At 42.9% G+C, this 27,920-nt stretch overlaps 1 protein-coding gene across 1 annotated transcript in view; it reads right to left on the bottom strand.

Annotated features, from left to right (window-relative positions):
- Positions 1-27,920, bottom strand: part of EDAR (ectodysplasin A receptor) — a 102,613-nt gene that overhangs the window by 56,825 nt on the left and 17,868 nt on the right. The window contains exons 2-3 of the mRNA XM_043536204.1: positions 2,072-2,140; positions 1,416-1,538 (exon numbers count right to left, since the gene is read on the bottom strand). Of these exons, the coding sequence (XP_043392139.1) occupies positions 1,416-1,538; positions 2,072-2,140 (192 nt within the window). The remainder of the gene's footprint in view (positions 1-1,415; positions 1,539-2,071; positions 2,141-27,920) is intronic.

Genomic DNA, 27,920 nt, shown 5'->3' with positions numbered 1-27,920 from the left:
CAATTTCTTGTGCCAATTCTTTTAATATTCTTGGATGAAGATTATCTGGGCCCCTCGATTTAGTCCGATTAAGCTGTTTGAGTTTCGCTTCTACCTCAGATATGGTGATGTCTACCTCCATATCCTCATTCCCATTTATCATGCTACCATTATCCCTAAGATCCTCTTTAGTCTTATTAAAGACTGAGGCAAAGTATTTGTTTAGATATTGGGCCATGCCTAGATTATCCTTGACCTCCACTCCATCCTCAGTTTTTAGCGGTCCCACTTCTTCTTTCTTTGTTTTCTTCCTATTTATATGACTATAGAACCTTTTACTATTGGTTTTAATTCCCTTTGCAAGGTCCACCTCTACTTGACTTTTAGCCTGTCTCACTTTATCCCTACATATTCTGACCTCAATAAGGTTTGCATGATACTCAGTAGCCCCCTAACACTGATTTCCCAGATGAGCATTCAGTTTAGATTAAATAAAACATCACTGGTGTTCTGAACTAAAACCAACTGGTTATTACAAACATATTTATTCAGGATTAGCAACTGTGCAAAATTTACAATTGGAAATTTAGCCTATTAAAAAGGTTTTCAGTAATTTATTTTTAATGTGCAAATTATCTGCTATAAATTAAATGGCTATTTGGGAACTGTAATTTAAAATGTTGCAGAGGTTTCCAAGTTTCTTTAATGCCAAAGTATTTTAGCAGGAAAGCAAAATTAAATTCTCTGTGGGCGGAGGAGGTCAGCAAGCACTCCACGCTATTCATCACACAAAATCTCCAGTGTTAATGTCAGGTTTTTAAATTGCTGATTAGCTGAAATACTGGAACCAAGATGAGCCTACTGGCAAAATTGTATGTGTGTGTGTATAATTTTTTTACATAAGAACTGTTTTAAAGTATTACTTTTAAGAAACTATTTCTGGGCTGTAGTTTACAGAAGCATAAAAGAGTAAGACCTCAATCCAACAAAGCATTTAAGCACATTAGTCATACAGGCTTAAAGTTAAGCATGTGCTCAAATGCTTCCTGCATTGGGTCTGAGTTTCTTTCCTTTCTCTCTCCAATACAAATATAATAAAATCATGTTAGAAATCATGTCTATCTTTAAAAAATGAATAATACTTTTAAAGAACCAAGAATCCTTTGCACTTGTACAGCATCTTTTATCCAAGGATTTCAGGTGGCACTTTCAGCAGTCTGCTGAGCATCATATATTTGGTATGGTCGGTAGCAGATATCTGAGATCCATAACCACTTCTGTTTAGCAGTGCACAGAGACACTAAACTGCATTTTCATAACTTATACCCAATGTAAAAACAATCCATTATGAACAATATATTTAGTTTTTGTAGGCCATTTTTTCCTATTTCAGCCTCGGGTGTGACATTTCACAGTAAGAGTGAGACTGAACTTACCATATAAGGCTCTTCTCCTGGCTTGCACTGGGGACAATCATGGCACATTCCAGTGGTCTGGTTATAGTATTCATTTTCACCGCAGTTAGAATACTCAGCATTAGCAGAGTACACCAGCGACACCTGTCACGAAAGGTTAAACATTTAAAATATTTAATTTAATCAACCAGTTTTCCCATTACAGACATGTTATCCTTGCCAAACAGCTAGGGTTTGGAAGGTGGATGGATTGACTTTTAGTGCAAAACATCCTAATGCTACTGCCTGGAATTGAAGATAGAATGAATTATGGGTGTTTTAAAACACACATTCCAGCAAAATGGGTGGTGCCCTAAAACTCCAGGGTTGAATTCAGTTGACTAGGATGTGAGCACTGAGACCCCAACTCAGTGAAGCATTTAAGCACATGCTTACGTCCTGTTGAAGTCAATGGGACTAAAACAGGGGACTAAAGTTAAGCACATGCTTTTTGCTTTGATGAACAGGAATGGGCTGCTAAATTGAGACAGGAACCTGTCATTTCAATTGTTTGTAGAAGTGCTATGTTAATTTACTGAAGTTAAAAACAAACACCCCCCCCACACACACACCACACACACACACAAATGACAGCTATCTTTGCAAGGTGGTTATACCTTAGGCAATTAAATACCTACCACCAGAAAAGGGAACACATGAGTCCATTTATGTTCACCCAGAGGAGCCATATTTTCTTGATACTTTATCTGAAAAGATATGATCAGTCATTATAACATACACATTCATAAATATTCTTAATGTTTTTCTCTTTGGGTTTGTATTTTGTCCTCTTCCCTACTGCTCCCCCTTTTTACTCTTCAAAGTTAAGGCTGCTTCATTCACAAGTTGGGAGTTGGTTTTGAGAGCAGTTGTGAAGATGATCAGTTCTAGTCTGCTGTCAAAGTATGAACATTTTATAATTAAAACCAAGCAATGCCTGAAGTTATATAAAGCTCAAAAGAGACACACCCATGAAAAAAATCTAAATATTACTTTAAAAGTAAAGCCCTTTACTCTTCTTGAGAGCAGGCTGTCATTATGTAACCCATATGCTTTGTACCGCAGCGTTAGACTTTGTTTCTCCTGGAGAGGGGAAGAGAAGCCGTGGGTAGGGGACTTGGATCTTAGGGGGATACTCTGTGACTTTGAACATATGCAGAGAGCAGGGCAGGGTCACTCAGTTAGAAAAGACCCCAAAACTTCCAGAACAGAGTGTAGAAGTGACCAGACATGCCAGACATTCTGAGGCTATATCAAAAGTTTTCATTGTGGGCAACCCACCTTGAGAGTTCATGTCTTAGTTATCCTCTGAGAGTTGAGCCAACCAAAGAGCAAAACTGTGTGTGCGTGGGAGGGGGGGCAGAATGTTATAAACAGAATATTTACAAGCAGCCCCATGGACTCAGATCAATGCAGGACTAAGAATTGTCTTTGTTGTGGGGGCTGGGTCGCAATCCTTACAGCACTTTGGATACAGGCTATCGACTTCTGCTTCACTGCCAACTGAGAAAACCAGTCAGCTATTAAGCCCAGGGCTGGGATGCTGCAAGCTGTGGAGCCCCCCGCAGATGGCTTGTTTTCTGACAGGGTTCTGAAATGAAAGGGCTGAGCTGCTGCCATTTCTCAAGCTCTGATGGGTCTGGGTGACCCACACACACTATGGGCACACTCTAAATCTGAGAAGTCATCTCTGAAAGACTATCAGAGGGGAATGTGTTACGATGTGTGTGCTAAAGCATAGAAAATGTTATGCTGAAGCCTTATACTGGAATGTGAGTAACAGAAACGGAAGGGTCGAAAGTCTGTATAAGGAACAGCTGTAGATTGACTGGCTAATAGCTTGTGTTTAAAAGTTATTCGTAGTATTCCAAATACTATTACAATATTTCATACTATATACAATGTGTTTTGTGTGCGTTAAACATTTGTTTTACTAAGAAAACGTATCCTGCATTATGCAAGGCACTGAATTTAGCCGTATGGAGTGGAAATTATCAACTTCATGAAAAAACTTGTTCATGTTCTCTATGTATATAAATCTCCCCACTGTATTTTCCACTGAATGCATCCGATGAAGTGAGCTGTAGCTCATGAAAGCTTATGCTCAACTGAATTTGTTAGTCTCTAAGGTGCCACAAGTACTCCTTTTCTTTTTGCGAATACAGACTAACACGGCTGCTACTCTGTATCCTGCTCTGTCTTTCAAATTGACTGGGAATTGTTACATCTGTTTATGAAGGTTTTACATACAATAGCCCTGGGATTTAACTCTGTGTAATGCATTCTGAAAAGTCCCCAAAAGACACAGCTTTGCCCTATGTTTCAGGTAAGCAGGAAGAATGGGAGTGTACAGTTATACAGAATATTGCCTGACCGTTCCCCAGCCCCCTGTTACAATTGCGTAACGGAGCCTAATTCTACAGTCCTTACTAAGATCTAGTGAAGTTGGGGCAGGAGGGCAGATTGTGAGCACTGTTACACCTGCAGCTTAACTGGCCTTCTAAGGATCCCCCCTTCACAGGAGCCAGGGAGAATGCCCCGGCCGCATAGAACTGACCTCAGTGGACACTGCTGATCGCTCAGCACTTTTGACTAATAAGCCATAGCTTTAGGAGCCTAGCTTTAGATATTAGGTAGAATGACAGTAGTTTAAAAGAATTCACACAATCTTTGTGACAGCTGCATCTCTGGTAACTTCTTTTAGAAATATTTTCAGATGAAAAATGTTAGGCTCTTTTTTTAAAATATTGGCTATAGAGTCTGAACATAATTTTTCATAAACGATTCTGAAGGGGAGCTAATGCTATTTACACATTTTTGCAATGTTTTTTGGAAAAAAAACTGGGAAAGGAGGTATAATTCCTTCTACAGCACGATGAAAAATATATTTAGTGGTACCATTGCTGCAGGGATTTTACAAAGTAAAAATCTCAAATAGTTGAGGTGTGGTTGTAATACTTTGGTTATTACAGATGCTAACTATCCTTTAAGAAGCGTCAGTTGGCAATTCTCTGACACTTTCAAAGGCTTTCGTAAGTCTCCAGTGAGCGTTCAATTACTGCATTGTGTCAACTTCTAGCACAAGACCTATAATATATTAGTGCTCAATTAACTGAGATACCCCCAAAGTTTACAGTTCTAAACACCAAATAGATTAAATAAAGATTATATCACTCTACCATCAGGCAATTAACTCACTATATGTTCCTTCTAGCAACTGGGCTAGCTGAGGCAGGTAACTGAGTGGGTGGGGAAAAGACTGAATTAGACAGTACTTAAATTTCTTCAGGATATTACTCTTGAAAAACAGAAACAAAAGAAAATCAGGGATAAATTGTCCTAAATCTAGAGGCTGGGAGGTAGGGAAACTTTTTTTTTTTTTTGGACAATATAATCTTGGGAAATAGTCCTGTGATGGTGCTAGTGGTCAAATATGTTTAAATTGGCCAAAAGTTATAGCTACCAAAGTATGGTTACTCTGGAGGCATTCCAAGATATAGTCTTAAGACATACTGTTATTAAACTGAATCCTAATTATAGCAGAGCTTGGGAGAGGTACTGTATAAATATTGCAAACCCAGTATTTTTATTAAAAATTGGCTCTGAGACTGTTCTGGGCCAAAATTTCACTGAGAGAATTTCAGTGGTAACCAGTTGTACAATAATTTAATACGTTTCAGTTGCTTTCAGACTACACAGACGTTTACTGGTCTGGAATGCTTATTTGCTGCGATAGCCAGATTTGTCTAGTTCAAATTTGTCTAGTTCCAGGACAACCGGGCGGGGGGCTGCGGGAAGCGGCGGCTAGCACATCGCTTGGCCTGCGCCACTTCCTGCAGCCCCCACTGGCCTGGAACGGAGAACCAGGGACAGTGGGAGCTGTGATCAGCTGAACCTGTGGACATTGCAGGTAAACAAACCATCCTGGCCCACCAGCGGATTTCCCTGATGGGCCATGTGCCAAAGGTTGCCGATCCCTGGGTTATATATATATACACACATACTCATTTTTTAATGTGTGTGAGTTTAATATTGTATTAATATAGTTGTTTAATTTAATTTCCTAGTTTGGATTATTTTTAAAATCAAGATTTGGAAGAAAGAAAACCCTGAATTAAATTGCACAAATGTGCATTTCCTCCAGGTGCAGACAGGTGTCTCATAAGTATTGTATTGCTGCCTCTCTGAAGTGAAGGGATGCAGCCGCTGAAGTGGGCTGTAGCTCACGAAAGCTTATGCTCAAATAAATTTGCTAGTCTCTAAGGTGCCACAAGTCCTCCTTTTCTTTTTTCTCTGAAGTGTGAATTTGTTTAACTTCAGCATTAATATATGTGTACTTCAAGGAGTGTACACTTACTATAGGAACAGGTGAGGCATGAAGTCATCTGGGAGGAGACTTGGGAAATGCTTCCCATAAAGACAAGTGGGACAGAGATTGATCTCAATACCCAGAAAGGGAAGTGCCTAGGAACCTCACCATCCAAACAGGGGAGGCATGGAGCAGTTTTGAGGACCAGCTCTCCGATCACAGACTTCAGAACTCTTGGACTTTGGAGGTCCCAGTGCAAAACTTGAGAGCCTGGCAAATTTGAATGGCATGTGATCACACATTTAAAATCAAAACTTTAGGGAAGAAAAGGCAGAGTAGAAAGCTGACCGGGAGATTAGAAGTTTAATATTCACAAGACACAATCAGGCAGTGTGAAATTCCCAAGTTTGTGCATACATACACAGTGCAACTCTGTTGAGTGGCTCACCTTACAACTTAACACAATTGTCTGCTGAATTTGTTCAGTAGATCATTTTTGTACGCTCCCTACTTTGTTAAATCAAAACCTTTTTTTTTTTTTCCAAGCTGAAAAAAGCACACAATCCCGACTGAGGGCTTTGTCTCTGACAAGTTTCAGTCAGTTTTGCTTGTAGCCTGGCTGAAAAAAATGGAGTTAGAATTATTTTTTCCATGGGGAAAAGGGTTCACTCCTCCCAAAGCTAGATGACAAGAAGTGCACAATAATCTATTTTGGGGCAGAGACAAAATATGGAAAGCTTCAGCCAAAAAAGGTGTGATAAGTTTTAGAAAGTTACAAGAAAACAAAAACTATTTAGCAATGTCGGGTGCAAAAAAGACCCCCCTCTGGCCACAAGTCTCAGAGTTCAGGTCAATTGACTTGGGCTTGTGGGGCTCACGTTACAGAGCTAAAAATAGAAGTGTAGATGTTCCCACTTGGGCTGGATCCCAGGCTCTGAGACCTATCCCCCTTGCCAGGTTTCAGAGCCTGGGCTCCAGCCCAAGTGGGAATACCAACACTCAGAGGCAACATGTAACTATTGATAGTGGGGTGAGGGGGCCCCAATGTAAAGGTTCTGGCAGTATTTTGAACCCACTCCCCACAAAAAAAGAAATAAAAATATAAATCCTGGCAGAAATCGGGGGGGGGGGGGCACATGACGCTGCGTGCCCTCCTATGCGTTGCCTCCGCCAAAACTGCTGTTTTTATCCCTGTTGCCCATGTCCCGTGAGCCTGAGTCAGTGGACCCAGGTTCTGAGACTTGTTGCTGTGTGGTTTATTTTTGCAATGTAAGATGTATCCCTTGACTCTATAGCATGAACACATATTGCACTTAAAAATCACTTAAGTGATTTAATCACTTAAATTGCCAGCAGAGCCCTCAACCAGCTGTGGAGGACGACAACTCCCCTGAACCGGCCTGGAGAGAAGGCCATCCGCTGCCCTGGGAGACAGAGACCCAGAGAGTGAGCCACTTGATGTGGGGACAAGGAACCAGGCCCCAGCAATCACGGAGCAGCTCCACCAGATGCCGGTAGGAAGTAGCCCAGGAAAGCGAGACACTGACTCGTCTGTATTGCTGGAGGACAAGGCAGCGAACCCACACTTCCCCACTGACCCAGAGGCAGGACCACCTGTTGCCTCTAGGGCATTGGTTGGGACCTGGTGGAGCAGGGTGGGCCCAGGTCCTGTACCTTCAGGCCCTGCACTCGGGGCTGAATGAGCACTGACCCCTAGGCCAGGAGGCCTGAGCCATGGACTGTTTGCCTGCTCAGCCCTTACCCCACAGGCCTGATCCCTTGACCATCTCTCTGTTTAGCCCTCAGCCAGGAGGCCTGAGCTATCACTTATCCAGTGGCTCAGCTGTGAACCAGGATGCATCAACCCACCTGCCACGAGCACCAATTCCCCACCGTTGCTGAAGGGCTCCTCCTGGCCCTGAGACCCAAGGAATGTTACGGAGACTTAGTGCATGGGAAGCCAAGGTGTAAATCTAAGTGCTCTAGGCTATCACACACAATATGACTGTGTGGAGCCTGCTAACATGCACTAAAAGTTCTGTAGTGGCACTTTCATCTACTGCCATTTGAAACAGAAAGATCCAGATAATTCTAAATTCTATCACCTGGATCCCCGTATGGATATTTGGCCAGAATGGCAAGTTCTTCCATGGGTGAGATGACCATACTGGCCCTTCCTCTCTGGGATAATACTGACGGCCACAACAACCCTTCTATCCAAAAATCCTTCACCACCACAGATCTGAAAGAGATTGCAACCTTCAGATGCAAATATTCAGGATCTGTCTATGCAACACAAGGGTAGGGTTCAGTCCCCTACAGTTGTACCAGACACTGTTTTAGAGGAAGAGGAACCACTGATGGCTGAACAATCTCATGAAATGAATCCTGACTCAGAGGACCAGACATCCCCAGATGAGAGTGCGGGGATTACAACTGCTCATCCCCTTCAGAGGATGCAGTTCTTTTCCCATGAGTTTACAGATAAAATGACAAAGACTCTCTGGATTTCCTGTATCTCTATTGAGGAGAGTTTCCACCCAATATTTGACATCCCAGGAGCATCTTTTAGAGTGGTATTACACTTAATCTTTTAGATGGACTGTCTCACCCTGTAAAAGCAATCTGATCTTCACCTTCATCAATTCAAATAATGTCAAAAAGGCTAATAAAGTTTAGCAGCTAATTAAAGAGAGGGGTTTTTTTGTATGTTCCATACACATCCAGCCCAGAATTCTCATGGTCAATGCTGCAGTACAGAGATTTAAAGGGGGGAAGTTCATGCAACACCATGTGATAAGGAGGGTAAGAGAATGAATGTGTTAGGAAGAAAATGGATATGTTGGAAAGAAAGGTCTTCTCATCTGCTACATTAGGCATAAGCGTAGCAAATTTCCCGGCACTGATGTCAAGCTCTGGAAAAAATGTAGATATTTATTAAGAATCTTTTGAATGATGAAAATTAGCTAATGCCCTCATTGCTGAAGGACAAAGTGTTGCATAACATGAATTCAGATCATCCTTTGACTTTTCAGATATTTCGACTAGGGCAGTAGTCCCTGTGATATCTCTAAAACATTATGGGGGGTTGAGATCTCCAGTACTTCCACCAGAGAAAAGACCAAAGGTGGAATATCTTCTGTTTTAAGGGGAACACTTGTTCAGTTCTAAAATAGATGTTCTGGAAAGAATGAGAAATATTCAAACCCCAGCCAGATTTCTAGGTGGATCTGAGCTTCCCAGAAGGAGATCTGGAATACCTCTGTTTAGATATCAGAGACAGTATCCTCCTTCCACTTCTTTTTACTTCTATCAACCATGTAATTACCAACAATATCAAAACCCTCCTCAACAGTAACATCAGCAGAGGAGGAGAAGCTTTAAATTCCATTGTAGGGGGAAACAAACATCAGCTTCATCTTCATCAAGACCACATGGGCATCCTCAGATTTGACATGAGGACCAAAAGTCTGGAGACTACTGGTGCCATTTTTGCCACAACTGGCAATCAATAACTTCAGAGAGACGGATTCTAGAGACAGTACACAGCAAATATGCAATTCAGTTTGAGGCCTGTCCTCTTTCCTCCCATTCCTTTGCTGTCTGAAAGTCAGTGCCCAGGAAATATGTCAGAGAGGCCAAAGGAGGAACCAGTGCTGCAGCCTTCTGAGACTCCAGAAGCAAAACACACTCTGGGGATCCAGAGCAGAGAGGCTTGGGTTCTCCTCAGAGTGGTCCTAGTGAGTGGCTGTGAGGGGATGTTCTCTCGGATCTGTGATATCAACATCCTGAATTTTAGGGCCATCCAATGGGCTATCTAGTCCTTCCCACTGCAAAATCACCACCTGGGTTGGTACAAGCAGCAGGGGACAATACAACCACTGTGTACTATCTGAACAAGCGAGTAAATGTTCACTCCACTCATCTATGCAAAGAAGCAATAGCTTTTTGGGACTGGTGTATAGAGCACAAGATATATCTACGTCCAGTGGGTAAGCACAGTAGCCATCCAGATCAGCAAAAACGCTGCACACATGGTCTTTTGAAGACATCAGTGATAAATGAAATCTTCACTCTGTGGGGAAGTCTGGACATAGACCTATTTGCTCCCAACAGAATGTGAAATGCCAAAAGTTCTGTTCAGGAGCAGGGAGAGACTGTCAGTCCATTTCAGATGCATTCCTCATAGACGGGGAACAAGTTCTCCTTTACACTCTCCCCCCTTTTCACTCATTCAAAAGGTGTTAAAGATAAAATGGGACAGAGCCAAAGTAAGCTTAATGGCCCTAGCTTAGGCCAGGCAGCAAAGATTTCTGGACATGCTTCCCTAATGACAATGAGCACAAATCTGTTTGTTTTTTTCCTCTTACATCAAAAGGGAGCCATCATGGATCAAACTACACATAAAACTTTAATTGCTATGTATGATCTGACCTCTTCAACAGTAAAATAATTCATTGATGGAGCATAGCCGCAAAATTCCCTTTCTGTGGGAGTTGTGTGGACATATCTAATTCTTTATGGGTACTGTACATTGAAGAAATGGAGGTAATAAATGCTAAAAATCTGTCTCTCCACAGATCTGCTATATTGAAACTATATCTGGAAGTTATGACCTTTCAGCAACAGTAAATCAGTACTTAATTATTACATTGTACATTCAGGAGGAGGCAATATTTTTGGACATCAACCATCTCCAGGAAGGACATAACAGTTTTTCTTCCACGAGTAATTATTGAAGGAACCAAAATATAAGTGATGGGTGAATCTCAAAAAAGTTGGTGAAGATAATAAGACACTTACAGCTTGATTTTAAATAGACCTCAACATGGTCTTATGTTTTGTAGGCACAATTAATTGTGCCCTAATTTTTGCACCTACTATAAATCGCTTGTGCATATCCTTCCATTTATCCATCTAAGGACTTGATTCCCACAAGGTGCTGAGCACTGTGGCTTAACATAAAGTTAAGCATGTACTTAAGTGCTTTGCTGAATCAGAGACAGAATACTCAGCATTCAGAACCAAGACCTAAGTATCTGTTAAATAAGCACAGTCAGCTACTTAGAAGTCTTAAAAGGTGGGGGGAAAAGCCTACCATGAACTGTGGGTGGAAATAATCATAGGCACAATATCATGCCCACAAAAAGCAGCAACAATGAAAATCTGGCCAGAGAAATTAACAAATAACTATCCCAAAGTCACACAGGAATGATGTAGCAGAGACCACAAGGGAACTGAGCTCTCCTGACTTACCGCCCTGTGCTTTGACCACAAATGCATCCCTTCTGTTGTGCTAGAAATCTGGTGAGAACAGCACCATATTTTGGTACCCCTATTTGTGGTCCCCTCTGGAACCAGGAATGGCTGAGGCACAGAGAAAAAAACGAAGTTACTTTGTTGAAGCTTAAAAAACCTTGCAGTGCAGGTTCAGCTTGAGTTTGGGGTGAGAGTTCAGATTAGTTCTTATTTTATTCAAATTGGTTTGCTCAGCCCCGTGAAAAAAACACCTTCATGAAACAGTTCTCAAACCTGTTTAGCTTAATGCTAGTGTGGACAGGGCAGATGTGGTCTTTCTGATAAAGTTTTCATATACATAAAGACAGGATAGAGGTAAACAGAGCAAGAGAAAGAGGTTGTGGTTGGTTAATTAACATATTTTTGTACAGCTGACATCCATTTTCACAGACGTGGACGCAGTAATGAGCAACTAGCAGTGTAAGGCTCTAAGCCCACAACCATTTATGCACATGTGTAAATTTGTGTTCATGAGTAGTCCTGCTGATCATAATGGGACTACACACACATGCAGCGGGTCAGAAATTTCCTGACTTGTTCATTAGAAAATGTTGATTTGTCTAAACCAAAACTTATGATGGGAACATATCGGTTTTGCTAATCCTTTCAGTCGGAAAGGTTTCTTAGGATCAGAATGGAATTTGTGGTCAAAACCTGAAAGTGAAGGATCTGCCCTAGAATAACCTAGTCACTAGGGCCTCCACCTAGGCTATTGGAGACTGAGGTTCAAGTCCTAATCTGAATCAGGCAAAGCAAGAAATGGAACCTTAGTGTCCTACATTCCAGGTAAATGCCCTAACCACGGGCCTATTCTGGAGTGGGGAGAAGGGGCGTGAAACTCTCTGTTCTTTTTCAAAACCTTTGAAAAGTCTTGGTTTCATCGCAGTGCAGAACAGGACACTTTTAGAATTTGCGAACATTTTCTCAGGATGGGAAAACCGTTTCCTTTCCAGCTCTACTCACATATACAGGATCAGGGCCTACAGTAGCAAATTATTCATGACGTGATTCACCATCATCTATTGCAGCAGGATACAGGGAGAAAGAAAAGCTGGTTACAACTTGCTTTCCTTACCCCTTCTGCCATAAAATTATCAGAGTCAGATCTGCTAGCAGTCTGCCCCTGCCCTGGTGCCAGAATCTTTAATGAAGAAGCAATCAATAGATTACTTCTTCCTCTGGCTACAACAGATGTACTTGGCTGACATTACTGAGCATTCCTGCTCTTCCCTCCAGGGGCACTAGGATCACAAGAGAGGGTGGGGCACTGGTTGGCTCATGTCCCTCTCCAGCAACAAAATCCTTTCCCTTGCATACTCCCACACACAATGCTTGCCTCTTACTTCCATCTACTAAAGACAGATCCTTGAGTCCAGCCAAGCTGTGCCCAGCACTGTACTTGCAGGATGGAGGGAGTTGGTTCTAAGAACATTGCTATTCCCTTAATCCTTGGGGCAGCCAGGGGCTTGTTCAGTCTCCCCCACGAGATAACTTAAAGCAACTTTAGGGCTGCTGTAAGTCACACTGGCTGGAACATGCTCCCCTAGGAGCCATTCTGCTAGAGCAGCGTGTGCCAGAGCCGTGCCTCTGGGTTACCCTGACACATTTACTATACTACAGGTGGCATAGAGGAAACCACATGAAGGGAATCTCCAGCTGCCACTGGCAGCTTTATGGTTACTCTACGATGCCTCAGGAACACCTTCCCTCAGGAAGGGAAACTGAGGACTTTGGCCACGGGAGAGTCTTATTTTCACTGTAGCTGAAAACTATAATATTTGAAGAGACATACACGAAAACTTCTCTTTTCAGTTTCCACGTTCTCTGCTGGGTAATGTTCTGCAGTGCTGCTGCTTTTAATGTGTTTGTTGGGTTTTGAAGAACTGTGTTTTAGAAAGTGTGGAATGATACCAGTGGAAGAAGCCGGTCTGAGGCAAGTCACAACTCTGCTGAGAGCACAGCACGAGATCTGTTGTGTTATCACCCAGGTGAGCCAACACAAGTTCTGGCTCTCTACTGCTGGTGATCAGTTTCCATTTGCATGGAAATAAATGGTTGATCTGTGAAAACGATGCAAGATTTTAAAATGCAGACTTTTGGAATGTCCCCTTATCTTAACCGTATATTCAAATAATTGTATTGGTATTAGCACAGGAAGTAAAGAGCAAATGGTGCAGATTTGCAACATCTATGAAGTATTCTCAATGCATTTGTTACCTTGGTTTTTTTTCTCTTATGATTGCTGTTCCTCAGAAACAGAATCGGAAAGGTCACCATCAGCCAGTAGCTGAGAACGAGGAATCTCATTTGTAGAATTCTACTGCTAGCTGGGAGCTGTAACTGCTGGTTGGAAAAAAAAAATCCCAGACTTCAGAAGCTCTCTTTAATGCCTGAAATCTGTAGTACTTCCCATTTTGGGGAAGGAGGGGAGGGAAGCCAGTTTAAAAAATTAAACAAACCAAACAACAGCAGAGAGAGAATGACATTTCCTTAATATTTATGTTTAGTGTGCTTTGTGATTTCTAGATGGCAGATAATCATAATAATAGTGTAAGGAATCCTGACTGCCATGGTTAGGGTGGTTTAGCTGACCTTTGAGATTAATAAGCACTTAAGCCCCACTAAACCACTTGGTTGGTTCCTTTTACAGGGTCTAATTCTTAAGGTGCCAACCACCTGCAACTCCTTAAAAGTGAGGGAGTTGTGGGTTCTCAGCACCCTACAAGATCTGGTCAATAATCCCCATTTTATAAGATTTTGGCTAATGCGCACAGAACCACAAACCACAAAAGCAAAGAAATCCAGAGCTGAGTCAAAGGAATACACTCAGAGGAAATTTGATGGTGACCTTAAATAAATCCATTTTATACCTAGGCTTGCTGCATATTTAGTCCTCTTAAATAAGCACCAGGTATTATTATTACAGGGTTCAGAATACCTGCTTAACAGTGGCAAATTATTTCAGAAATCAAGTAAGTAGCCAGATAGTGTCAAAATATCTTGTTTCGTGCTTCTGTGACAAGTCTGTGGCTATAGTATATACACTACGGAGGTGCTGATCACAGCTTCAGAGTTCGGGTTAATTCTGTTGTGGATGGTATATAAAAACTATCCAAATGATTGTCTCTTATTGACATTCTGATACCAACCACTGTGCTGCAGAAGCCTGCTACAGCAGAACACAGCAGTGTTCTTTTAAGTGCTAGCATTCCGTTAAGATGCCAACATTTTAATGGGGGGGTTGCTGGAGCAGCACTGGATTTGCATTTTTTCTCCATGTACAGATACATTAAGCAATACCGAAGCAGTTACCTCCACATCGATCTTTCTGGCAGATGTAATAAATCAAATATGTTAGGCAGAGGCTGCTTGCACGTTGGCTCAGTTTTCAGAGTTGATGAGCACCTTCTGATCCCACTGAAGTCAATGTGATCTTCACATGCTCAGCGATTCTGAAAAGCAGGCCACGTGTTTGCAGATAAAAGGGTCTATTTCAACGCCCCTTGAAAGGAGGACATCTTTTTTGTATAACTGAGTGAGAACAGGGTTTGTAATTTGCGTGGAAAGAGCTGGCCTGGTGGTTCAGTGGCAGCACAATGGTCTATCATGCTGGAAATCTAAACTGATATCCCAGGCTGTGTGGGCTAGCAGGGTTGGAAATACTACAGAAGGAATGTGCTGAGTCTTGGCGCAACATACTCATTTAATTGCACAGGAGAAATCCAGACAGGTGGTGATGCTAAAAGCGTGACTGAAGAAGTCGTATTAGCAGGCTTCATGGAGAGGCATCCACAGCATTTCTCACGGAAGCTAACAGTGCTGCTGATGTGGGCGCCTGAGGGAGACAATGGAGGGATTTTATGCTCTGCCTCCCAGCTCAGCATGCCTCCCAGCTCAGGAAGACAGACATGCACTAACTCTGCTTGAGCTAGCATGCTAAAAATAGTAGTGTAAATGGGGGTAGCACGAGCAGCAGCTCAGGCTAGTCACCTGAGTACAAACCCACCCAGACCCCCGGGTATGTATTCAGGCAGCTAGCTGGTGCCTGTGCTACCCCTGGCTACACTGCTATCTTTAGGGCACTAGCTTACTCAGAGATAGCAGGTGTCTGTCTACCTGAGCTGGGTAGCACACTCAGAGCTGCAGTGTAGATCAGTAGATACAGGAACACTTAGACTTTCTTAGTAACTTTGTTACTTCGATCTATGGGCAATCACACCACCTTGTTGAAGCTGTTGGGCATGGTAGGCACCTTTCATGCAGGCTAAACGAAGGAACAATTAAATTCCTCTTTGTTTAGTGATTGCTGAAACAATGGACGCCACCATCCAAAGACTAGATGGAATGACGTAGGGATAGAGTTGATTTCAGCTGTGTGGCTATCTCTGTCTGAGAGTCAGAAGCAGCCAGCAAGTAGGCAGAGAGAAGCAGTGAGCCAAAGAGACAGCCAAAAAAGCACTTGCAGAATGGCCCTGAGAGAAAGCCAAGAGAGTTTTTGGGCAGAGTTCTGGCTGGAAGAGGCTTGGAATTATAAGCAACAAAACTGCCTCTTGTTGTTTGAGTCCTACTGTGTCCAGGTAAACAGGACTTTATGTACATTCTTTGTAAATGCCTGATTCCATCATCAATTTCTCCTAACAGAAACACTCTGCAAAACCCTATTTGCTAACTGCTTGGGCCCAATAGGGATAGCAATAATCTAATTTAATAAGAGGTGCTCAGGAATTTTTTGACAAACTATTTTCTGGTAGAAAAATGTTGATTCATCAAAACCAAATCTGTCTGCAGGAAAGGTCTGGTTTAGATGAATTTCTCAACTTGATTATTTTTTTTGTAAAAAATAAGTTTTGAAATTGTTGAAACGTCCTATTTTGATATATTCTAAAAGAAAAAGAATCTGATTTCCGAGTTCAGAACAACTTTTTGTTTTTAAATTTGAGTTAATAGAGTACAAAAACCTAAAAATCATCCAAACTGAAAAAAAATGTTTAAGTTGAACCAAATTTTTTTTTTCTGTTTGTTGGTTTGCAAAAATTTTCAAGATTTTGTCCTTTTGTCCCTATTCAGGACAGGAGCTTTTTTTGAAATCTTGAATATTTTTCCCTGAATGGGAAAACTGTTTCCCATCATCTGTAAGTTTAAAGCACCCAAATTTCCAAAGAGAAAGCCAGTTCATTGGCAGGGCTATTACCTGTTTCTTCGCTGCATAGAAGACCACAGCATAATAGTGAGCCTATTTAACATAGAACATGCCCTCTTCCAGCTTCACCACACTCCTGATTGTCTTTGCATTCTCCCCTCTAGTTGATTTTAGATGCCTTTTACACTACTGCAGCATCACCAATGGGCTGGACGATGGAGCAAACAGGCGTTTACCACATATTGCTATGCATAGTCCTTTGCACTCTCTTTTACACCTTCATTCCACCCACGCACTCCCACTTCCTACCCCCCAAAACAAGCCCAAAGGGAATGTGGGTGTGGACATGGTCTGAACAAAGAAAAGTGGTACTAGGTAATAAATCAGATGTAAAGTGTATAGAATCAGTAAAATGGCACAGTACTCTGGAAGAAGCAATAGTAATTAAGGTGGAAAGTAAACAAAGATTTCTGCAGCGTAGTCTCTTAGCAGTGCTCATTTCTTGTAAGTACCATTTACTTAAAATCACCAGTTGAGAAACTTTAATCTCTAGAATGCACTGATAGGGGGACTGCGGCCATGAACTAAATCATACGCTTCCTCCTTTCTACAATATATTGTAAGTTGCTGTAGAAAGCATGAAACAGAAAGATACCCAACACGGGGGCCTTTGGGAACCAATCAAATCCCAAAGAAATCAGGAAGAAAATGAGTCAGTGAGACAGGGAAATGCAAAGTTTAAAAGTTTTAAAGTTTATTTAAAAGCTAGTTTCTAAAAGCGCTTAATATTCTCAGCTAAACTATTATTACTAATTATTATTTAGTATTTTGTTTTTGGTAGAAATCATAATGTGCTAGGTACTTTCCGAACAGAAAGGAAGAAGGGGTCTTGTAAAGACTAAATGAAACTATTTCCTGGCTGTTAGAGATGCTTTACATTTAACTGTGCTTAAAAAATTATAATTTGGTTTCCCTTCGGTCCCAATCCTCTGAGGTGCTAAGCATTTTCCAGGAACAGCTGAGCACCCTCAGCTCCCATTGACTCCAGTAGGAGTTGAGAGCTCTTGGCACCTCACAAGATCAGGCTCTAGTTAGCATTACAAAACTAAGATAAATTGCAGCTCCTTTAATTTCCTAAAATGCATCCAAATATAACAAATAACAGTATTTCTCCCCTTACTAAGCTGATGCTGTGGTATAATTTTTTCACATTTTCTTTGTCGCTGCCTCCAATATCTGTGACGTAAAATGAAGATAATGAGACTTTGCACAATACAAGTGCAGACGTTCAAAGCAAGCTCTCCTAAACTAGATCCAGATTCCACTGGAGGGCAGTAAATTAGCACATATATTAAAATTTTCACAGTTTGCTTGTGAGACGGGCTTTTCTGGAAGAATGTTTAGACCTCACATCACAGCGACTGAAGAGAACAGAAACAAATATAATGAACAACTATTGTATGCGTGGTTAAAATACAGAACTCTGCTAGCCATGCAATAGGCATAAATTTGACAGTGAAACTATCCCCCAAAGTATTAGGTAATTTAAAGAGAAACCATTTATTGGCACAGGGATCAATAGATTCTAAATTGGCTACAAAGGTGCAGGGAATAATTAAGTATGGAGAAGTTTATTATTATTTTTTATTTTTTACCCCCCAACCAGCTCTGAGAAGGTTTAATGTTCCTCTGGAGAGTTGTCAAAACGCAATGGAATTTTAATAGGCAGCCAACGTGGGTGGTTGCTACTGGCAGGCATTCCAACGTGGGGAAGACCTGCTCTGCAAAGTAAAGTCAAGCTGCATTTGGAGCTAAATAAAAAATGGGAAGCCCAGCAATGTAAGTACATCGACTGCTAGATTTGATAGATATAGTACAGTGCCTGTTGTTTCTTTTCAGCTGTGTTGCATTTTTTTCTGAGACAGCAGTGGAGCACGTTAGAGGGACAGTGGTTATAACATATAGGCAGGCCCTATTCTTCCCATCCTTCTGCTGGTACAGAGGTGACCTTGAAGCCAATGGGGGAGAGGCAGGATACCAGGAGTTTATCCAAAGTATAGAGAGCTCCTGCGCACCGTAAAGCTCAGCTTCATGTACAGCAGCTCTGGTGATGTGGTTGGAGGTGGGAGCAGGAATGGAGGATTTCTCTTTAGGAGAATATTCCAGGCCTTCCTCACACACGGGTCACTAAGCAGCAGAGCCTGTTCTGCCATGAGGCGAAAGTAGGGGCTGCAGGGTGGCTCTGCTGCCACCTTGTGGGCAGGGAGAGAATGCTTCACACCCCTGCAGAGTTCTCTAGCACTACGCCAGGTTACTTGGACTGGTGTCAAGATTTGGGATGTGCTTAAACTGAACAGTGACACACGTGTAATGGGAGCTGTACTGTACCGGGACAGGACTACAGCTACACCCCATCCTGAAGGTGACTGCAGATAGATCAGTATAGAAGCAGGAGGTGTGTATCTGAGGAATTCCCAAGAACAAATGACACGCTGTAGGTGAGACAAAGCACAGAACTTGCACCCCGGGGCAGGAGGGACTGAGGCGTGTATGCGCCCTCCTGATTCTGGGATGGTGAGGCCTGTGGAATAACTGAGGCTATGTCTACACTAGCACTTTTGTCGGTCAGGGGTGTGAAAAACCACACCCCTGACCGACCTAAGTTACACCGACAGAAGCACCAGTGTGGACAGTGCTATATTAGCAGGATAGCCAACATAGCTACCGCCACGCACTGGGGGGTTTTAATTATGCCAGCGGGAGAGCTCCTTCCCCTCGGCACAGAGCAGCTAGACGGAGACCTTACAGCGGCGCAATTGCATCGAAACATCTGTGCCACTGAAAGGTCTCTAGTGTAGACATAGCCTTAGACAACTTTATGTAGGGCTGCCTAAGTTATAGTAGCCTGTCCCCAGCTGTCTATGGATGGCATTGCTACCCAGAATTGCCACATTGCCCTGTGCTATGCTTCTGCCCCCACCATAGTCCCTACAGTGGGATTTGTGGTGGTGGTCTTGTAGGGCAGCCTAAACTGCCTTCTGCAAAGCCTGTACTGGGAGAACCCTCCCCTGGCTGGATTCGGGGCTCTCACAGTCTTTGTACGCTGCCACAGCAGTGTAAACAGGCTGTAGTGGAGAAGAGAATCCTGCCCTGTTTTACTAATTCGGGGTCTTAGAAAGTTATGAAGTGCAAAAGTGATATCTGTACCAAAGCAGCATGCGAGGAGGCTTGACTGTACTGTCCATGTTAATCTGACCTAAAAGTAGAAACATACCTAATGATTGCCATTGGCCACTGCTACCAATGTTTTGAAAATCACCCAGTGACTTCCTTCCCTTGAAAGGTTTATATGCTTCATCAGTATTTTAAATATACTGTGACCTGCAAAATAGTCAGTTTAGTGGAGACTTTGCACCAGTTATTACTATTGTAGGCATGTGCTACTTTTTTCTAAAGATACCATATTGAAAGGATTCCTACACTCAGCCCTTGTGCTTGTAGCAAAGGGCAGGTAGGACCTCCCCCCTCTGACAAAGAGTTTTGAGGATTTGAAGGACTGGTAGGTTCACGTAATGCTACAGCTCTTTCTGAAATGCTCCATTTCAGGTCCTTTCTGACCATGCCCAACCATTCCTGCAGACTTCAGTTAGAGTAATGATATTTAGCTCTGTGACACTCTACCCCATATTCTTCATAGTTATATTATTATGATTTGATTATGGCATAATTATAATGCATTTTGTACAAGATGGGACATGTGAGGTGTCATCGGAAAAGTTATGATTTGCTGAATATGATTATCCTATTTGTATGAATGAATCATGCTTGTATCTGAAGTTATGAATATTGACTTGTATCTGTATTTCACATGTAGTTACACCTGAGCGATGCCCACTAGGCAAGATGCTTTCAGTCTAGATAGCTGGTTGGGAAGGGCCTATTTCGGGTAATGAGCCATTAGGGAAAACAGTAGGTCATAGGAGAAGCTTATCTCCCACCTGGTGAGCCTTTCTGAGAACACTCCAGACAGCCTGTAAGTAATGGCTGCTCTGACTCAGCAAATTATGCAAGGGCCTGTGACCAGGCCACATGACTCTGGACGCCATCTTGGGATGTCAGTGTTTTTCCACAAACTAAGTTTGGGACAAAGGGTTCCCAGCATATACTAAAGCTATTTAAGGCAGAGAGTGACATATCGGTGGTTCTTCACTCCCCACACAAGAAGACTCCTGGAAACACCTGAGGAAAAAAGACTGAACTGGGGGAAGTGCTGGACCCAGGCTAAAGGGATTTCTAGCCTGTGTATGAAAGACCTGGATTCCAAGCTGTAAAGACCGGGATTCCAAGCTGTAAAGCAAGTGCAGCTTGCCCCTTAAGAATCTGCAGCCTGCTTGTACCATCAACCAGGATGAGAATTTGCTAATTCATATCCTATCTTTCTAGTATCTTAGACTTAGTTTGCGTTTTTGTTTATTTACTAGATGAGCTGCTTTGGTCTGTTTGCTATCCCTTATAATCACTTAAAATCTTTTGTAGTTGTTAAACTTGATTTTGCTTTATCTAAACCAGTGAGTTTGAGTGAAATGCATGGGAAATGATAGCTCAAGGGGAAAAGCCTGTTGCATATTCCTCTCCATATTGAGGGGGGGTGGGGGAGGTGAACTCTATGAGCTTATACTGTACAGTTCCCTGTGCAGCTCAAGACGGTACAATTTTGGGTTTATACTCCAGAGGAGGTACATGCCTAGGGAGTTGAGAGTTATCTTGGCTTTAGCCTTTCTACTGTTGGTTCATGCAGTGGCTAGTCAGAAAGCCTGCATGTAACTGCAGCTGGGTGTGACCCTACCTATGCGTATGCTGGTGGAAGTGTAAGATCAGGAACAGGTCTGCAGCTTGTCATAGCAGCACAATGTGAGAGGGAGCCCAGGCAGATGAGTCAGAGGGCTCAGGGGTAGCCCATTTCAAGCTGGCACCCTGGGGGAAACCCGTCACAAGCTCCATATAGCACTTTTCGTCAGTAGATCTCAAAGCACTTTACAAAGAAAGTCAGTATTATTTTCCCCATTTTACAGATGAGGCACAGAGAGTGGCTTGCTTAACATCATCCAACAGGCCAGCAGTAGAGCCAGGAATAGAAACCAGCTCTCCTGAGTCCCAGTCTAGTTCTCTATCCACTAGCTTTTTATTATTTTCAGTTGCTTCCCCCGCTCCCAGTAGGTTTCTTGATGCGACAAGTTCTCAGAACACCAGTTTAATTGAATCTTGTGACCTTGTAGCCAAGTAGTTAATCAATCCATAGTTGCTCGTCTTGAGACATTTGGATGCATCAAGATGGCTTCCATGAATTGTCTCAGTACAGAATGTGTTAAAGGTCTCAATGCTTCTCTGAACAGGAGTGTTGTCTCTGTCATTTAAGGTTTGCCTAGTCTAGGAAAAAAGAGGTTGAGATTTGCTGTGGGCTGACTAATGCGTGTCACCCCTTCCTAACTACTGCCTTGTCCCCAGTGCAGATGCAGGTACCTATTATCTCAGTTTAGCAAGGTCAACCCTGAGCTAGTCTTGACATCTTTTCTTAATCTAAACAAACCTTCAGAACGTGTCTGTCCTCAGTTTTGTGAAGGGGTCTGTTGGCCATTTTGAAAGTATGGCCTTTGACAGAATGTGTGGTCTGTCTTGTCTTCTCTCTTTCTCCTAGATTCTTAACTTAAACTGCATGCTGCTAATGACACAGATTTCTGCCCGTCTTCTATAGCTGCCACTTAGCAGCATCTGACAGTGGAGGTTCAGAGGACTTGGCAAACTGAGAAAAAAGGCCCAGGGAAAATTGCCTCCCTTGGGCTCATTCTCATGGTCAAAGTACATATCAAAAAGTGTTTCTGTAGGTTCAGCAAGTCTGCTTTGAGAGTTTTGAATAATTTTAAATTAATAAAGTTTATGTTGGTCATAAATAAAGTTTGTTTTTTCCCACCCCCAGAAATAAGTACACTTTTCTCTATGTCATTATGCACTGAAATTGAAATGACCCAGCCACAGGTGGTATTTGATCACATAGATGACTGGGATGTTCAGTGGTTATAAATAACCATGTATTGTCACCTCTCAGAGAAGCTGTTTGGAAAATTCGAGTCCAAGCATGAAGCAAGCAAGACATAAATTTGGGTCTTTCCTGTCAAACATGATGTCCCGTTCCACCGGTTTAGAAGAGATTTTGTTTTTCAGTGTTTTCTTAGTAATATGAAAGCCTGGGGGTATATAAAAGTAGCCAAGGATTCAGTGTATAAAATATACAGGATGAGTGCTGGAAATATCTCTCTGACAAAACTAAATGAGAAGCTACCTTGCTATGAGTTGACAAAACTTTTAATGCCTGTTTACACAAAGTGGAGTCTTAGGTCTTGTCTACACTAACAAGTTTCTGCACAATAAAGCAGCTTTCTGTGTTGTAACTCCTGAGGTGTACACAGTGCCAAGCCACTTAGTGCGCAGACACTGCTCAGTGGCAGCGCTGTAAAAAAACCACCCCGACGAGAGGCGTAGAGCTTTCTGCACCGGGGGTACAGTGCCGCGGTGCCAGTGTAGACACCCTGGTCAATTATAGCGCTGCAACTGGCCTCCAGAAGGTCTCCCACAATGCCTCTCTGGTCATCTGTTTGAACTCTACTGCCCTGCCCTCAGGTGAACAACCATCATCCCCACCCCATAAATTCCTTTGGAATTTTGAAAGTCCCCTTCCTGTTTGCTCGGTGATGCATGCAGTGGTCTCAGCGCATCTTTCCAGGTGGCCATGCCTGCTCCATGCACCAGGCGATCCCCCGCTTGGAGCAATGCCGAGCTGCTGGACCTTGTCAGCATTTGGGGAGAGGAGACTGTCCAGTCCCAACTGCACTCCAGCTGTAGGAATTGTGATACCTACGGACAGATTTCATGATGCATGACAGAAAGGGGCCATGACCGGGACACACTGCAGTGTAGGGTCAAAGTGAAGGAGCTGCGGAATGCCTACCACGGGGCGCAGGAGGCAAACCGCCGCTTGGTGCTGCGCCCATGAGCTGCTGGTTCTACAAAGAGCTGGACGCAATACTCGGTGGCAATCCCACCTCCACCGCGAAGGCCACTGTGGATACTTCGTTGGCTTGCGTGCCAGTCGAGAGTCTCCCAGGATCAGAATGGGCATTTCGACTTTCCCTACGGTGATCTTCTGGTCCTGGAAGAATGTCCCTGCTTGCAGCTTCCTGTACAGGTAAGTGTTCTGAAAGGTGCATGTGTCATGCACCTTTCCAGACCAGCCTATGTTAATGTCCGTGAAATGCCCACAAGTGCCTGGAGAACTCTACACTGGCAGAGTTACAGTGCCGGCAGTTACAGTGCTGCTCAGAGAGTGCTGAAGGGAAACCACTGTTGTGTGTGTGCACACTGTCAGCTGTCCGCACAATAGCGTGTTCACACTTGTGGCACTTGCAGCAGTATTTGGAGTGGTGCACTCTGGGCAAAAACAGAGCATCTCTATCCCACAGAGCATCTCTTCCTCTTCTGCCACTAAGAGTTGTGGGAAGGCGGAGGGGGTTGCGGGGCATCCTGGGTCCTGTCCCAATGCCCCGTGATGCATTGCTTTGCATCTCAGCAATTCCTGTGCTTCTGTCCGCATTTGGTGCCATCTTTCAACGGTTTATGTACTGTGCTTTGAAGTTGTGGATTGGGCTAGAGGCTTGGCTCTGAACCTCCCATTTCCTAGGCTACCCTAAGAGACTTTCTTCAGGGATGCTACTATAGAAATATAGTTTGAATACATTATTTATCTCACTCAGTTAGTGTGGAGACTTTTGCCATTATTTCAATTCCACCTGTCATATCTTCTAATGCTTGATGCAAAGGCAATAAGATCAAATACCACAAAATGGCTTATGAATGAGATCTCTGACCAGCTTTGTAGTTAAGAATGTATTCTTTATGTTGGGGGAATTCTTTTCTTTTGTACTTTAGATATGAATTTGAGGCTAATGTCCTGTGTGTGTAACTGTCCCTCAGATGTGCACACACTAAAACCCAGTGATTTTGTGTTTGTATTATTGTAGTTCATTCCCTTCCTCAGTTTTTTCTTCCACCATTGTTTTATCTCTTTCTCTCACATATCTCATATACTTTAAGACCAGAAGGGACCATCGCGATCATCTAGTCTGACCTCCTGCACTTTGCAGGCCATAGAACCTCGCCCTCCCCTCCTGTAATAGGCCCGTAACCTCTGGCTGAGTTACTGAAGTCATCAGATCTTGATTTAGAGTCTTCAAGTTATAAGGAATCCATCATTTACTCTACTTCAAATCAGCAAATGACCCATGCCCCACGCTACAGAGGAAGGCAAACCCCCCTTCCTCCACCAGTGTCTCTGCCAATCTGACCTGAGGAAAATTCCTTCCCATCCTAAATATGATGATCATAGACTCTGAGCATGTGGGCAAGACCCACCAGCTAGACATCTGGGAAAGAATTCTCTGTATCACATTGGGAATTAGATTGTCAGCTCTGTGGGAAAGACATTGTTTTCTGTATGTTGGATATGATACATAGTTCTTGGGCACTGCAAAAAATAAATGTCAGTGAGTAATGAATAGCACTGCCATAAACCCGCTAGGGTTTAGACAGATGTTGTGCATGTATTTTCTCACAACTCAAACAACAAACCTCAGTCCTGACCTGAAATGCCCCTGCTATTTCTGTTTGGGGCTTTACTTGAGAAAAGACTACCAGTCATACCAAGATGTGGCTTAGATTTATGTGCTGCACTTATAGAGACAGTAGGCTTCTTTAGTGAGAATGTGTCTCATTCCAATTTTGGAGGATATGTAGTGATAATGATGGAAGCTTGGGATGAGTTAAGAAAATAACACAGTAATGGATTTCTGTAGCTGCTTCACTAAAGCAGGTAATTTCCAGCCTGTTTTAAAAGGGACGTTATGGATCCAGTACTTTCCACTATTTCTGTATTTGTAACCTGTTACCTTTGCAATGCCCTGAGGAAATGTGGGAAAGAGGTATGTGATTGTGCCTGTTAAGTTGTCCAAAAGCCTGAGCGGGTAGTACCTTAAATTCCAGATGATTTGGTATTTTTGGCCTTATTCTAGTGATCTTTGGCAAAGGTAATCAAAAAGATCCATTTATGAAATCAAAGGTGAATTGTTTGTTTGGTTTTAATACAGGTTTTGTTCATGAGATGGTTCCAGAAAAAAAACTAACAGAGCATTGCTGTTTATTTTGATGATACTATGTACAGAAGTATAGTAAAGGATGTGAAAACTCATTTGTAGATGTTTTATTAGGAATGTTGATATTATGTATATTGCAGTTCAAATGCTACTGTTTCCCATGCTAAATATTATAAGTCTTGGAAGGTGTTTTTTAGCCCAAGTAATAGAATTCCTGAAAAGACATCTTTAAGTCATAGGCTCATAAGGCCAAACCCAGATCTCTGTTACACACCAGTGTGAATCTGGACTTAATTCCATTGTCTTGAAGGGGGTTACTCTGAACTTACATTGGTATAACTGAAATCAGAATTTGGCCCTAAACATACTAAGTATTCTAACAAGAGTGTAGTCTTTGGTTCTTAAATATCTTCCATACAGAAGAAGGATGTTTTTAAATACTATGCAGGGTGTAAAAGTAAGATAAATATTAGACTGAATACTTTGGAGTGGTTTGGCAGCAGCAAATCTAGGAACCATTCACTCTTATACATGCTTATTTTATCATGCTTTGGATCTGCCTCTGTGGGATGAGCTTGTGTAGAACTGAATAGTGCTTATTTCAATTATCTCGTGGGTGGATCTGTGTGACAGAGTGCTGACAGCCTGCAGCTTACCCGGCACTCTGGTCACTTAGGCACTAACTAGTTCCCCCTGGAGAAGCCCTGATTGAGGGGCAGAGTACTTAATGAGCTAATCAGACTGTGGGTTGGTGAGCTAAGAGGCTAATTAGCCCCGCAGCAGAGAAGGTAGTTAAAAAGCGCAGGAAGGAAGCACAAAGGGAGGAGAGAGAGAGGGCTAGCAGAGCTTAAGGGAAACCAACTCTGGCTGGTTGGATTGCTTCAGCTTCCTAGAGAAAGAGCAGAGGATGGAAGGACACTGTAAGTAGATGTGCTGCTGCACAGGACTGTGGTGGTGGTAATATTAATAATTCACCTGGAGGTGTTAATAAACAAGAGGCATAGAAGACTGTCTGTGTGGGGTTGCAGGACAAGAGTGGAGTCTGCCCTGTTACAGTCTGACAAGTTAACATAGATGCTTCAAATAACTTAGAGGGCCTGTAACTGTTCATGTTCCCTGATTATTCCTCCAGAAGTACAACAGCCCATCTGAGTCATTGTAGCTTGGGTGCAAATTAAGGCAGACTCAAGGCTGGTCCAGTCTGTGCTGGAGCCAAACCCAGACGGGGGAAGCACAAATCCCGCCTTGATCCTGGCAATGGACTCAGCATTGCCATGCAGATAAATTCCCCCCATGTGGCTTTAAGCAAGTTCCCCCCCCCTTGCTTCCAACAGAATATGCACATACTGGGGAAAGTTCCAGTTTATTCCCTACTTGGCATTTGCCTATGTTGTTGCTGTTATTTAAAGTAACAATAATCTCGGTTTCAGCTTTCTCTTGTGCTTGGCTCTTTTTGTTTTTGTTTTTGCCTTTAGGGACACCATTCTATTCAGGTTCTTACACAGTCCTCATCATTAAGTGATATGACTCTATCTCTGCTTCTAGTTCCCTGTACTTCAGAGTGACACTCTCAATTCTTCCTAAATCTTAGGGTGGCGGTAATGACTGCCTGCTGTCATGAGTCAGCAAAATAACTCTGCATTTCATAGAATCATAGAATCATAGAATATCAGGGTTGGAAGGGACCCCAGAAGGTCATCTAGTCCAACCCCCTGCTCGAAGCAGGACCAAGTCCCAGTTAAATCATCCCAGCCAGGGCTTTGTCAAGCCTGACCTTAAAAACCTCTAAGGAAGGAGATTCTACCACCTCCCTAGGTAACGCATTCCAGTGTTTCACCACCCTCTTAGTGAAAAAGTTTTTCCTAATATCCAATCTAAACCTCCCCCATTGCAACTTGAGACCATTACTCCTCGTTCTGTCATCTGCTACCATTGAGAACAGTCTAGATCCATCCTCTTTGGAACCCCCTTTCAGGTAGTTGAAAGCAGCTATCAAATCCCCCCTCATTCTTCTCTTCTGCAGACTAAACAATCCCAGCTCCCTCAGCCTCTCCTCATAAGTCATGTGCTCTAGACCCCTAATCATTTTTGTTGCCCTTCGCTGGACTCTCTCCAATTTATCCACATCCTTCTTGTAGTGTGGGGCCCAAAACTGGACACAGTACTCCAGATGAGGCCTCACCAGTGTCGAATAGAGGGGAACGATCTGCTCGCTATGCCCCTACTTATACATCCCAAAATGCCATTGGCCTTCTTGGCAACAAGGGCACACTGCTGACTCATATCCAGCTTCTCGTCCACTGTCACCCCTAGGTCCTTTTCCGCAGAACTGCTGCCTAGCCATTCGGTCCCTAGTCTGTAGCGGTGCATTGGATTCTTCCATCCTAAGTGTAGGACCCTGCACTTATCCTTATTGAACCTCATCAGATTTCTTTTGGCCCAAACCTCCAATTTGTCTAGGTCCTTCTGTATCCTATCCCTCCCCTCCAGCGTATCTACCACTCCTCCCAGTTTAGTATCATCCGCAAATTTGCTGAGAG

The sequence above is a fragment of the Chelonia mydas genome, chromosome 1 (genome assembly GCF_015237465.2).
Source record: "Chelonia mydas isolate rCheMyd1 chromosome 1, rCheMyd1.pri.v2, whole genome shotgun sequence".
Taxonomy (NCBI): Eukaryota; Metazoa; Chordata; order Testudines; family Cheloniidae; genus Chelonia; species Chelonia mydas.
Note: the sequence above shows the minus strand (reverse complement) of the source record. Positions and strands in the feature narration are given on the sequence as shown.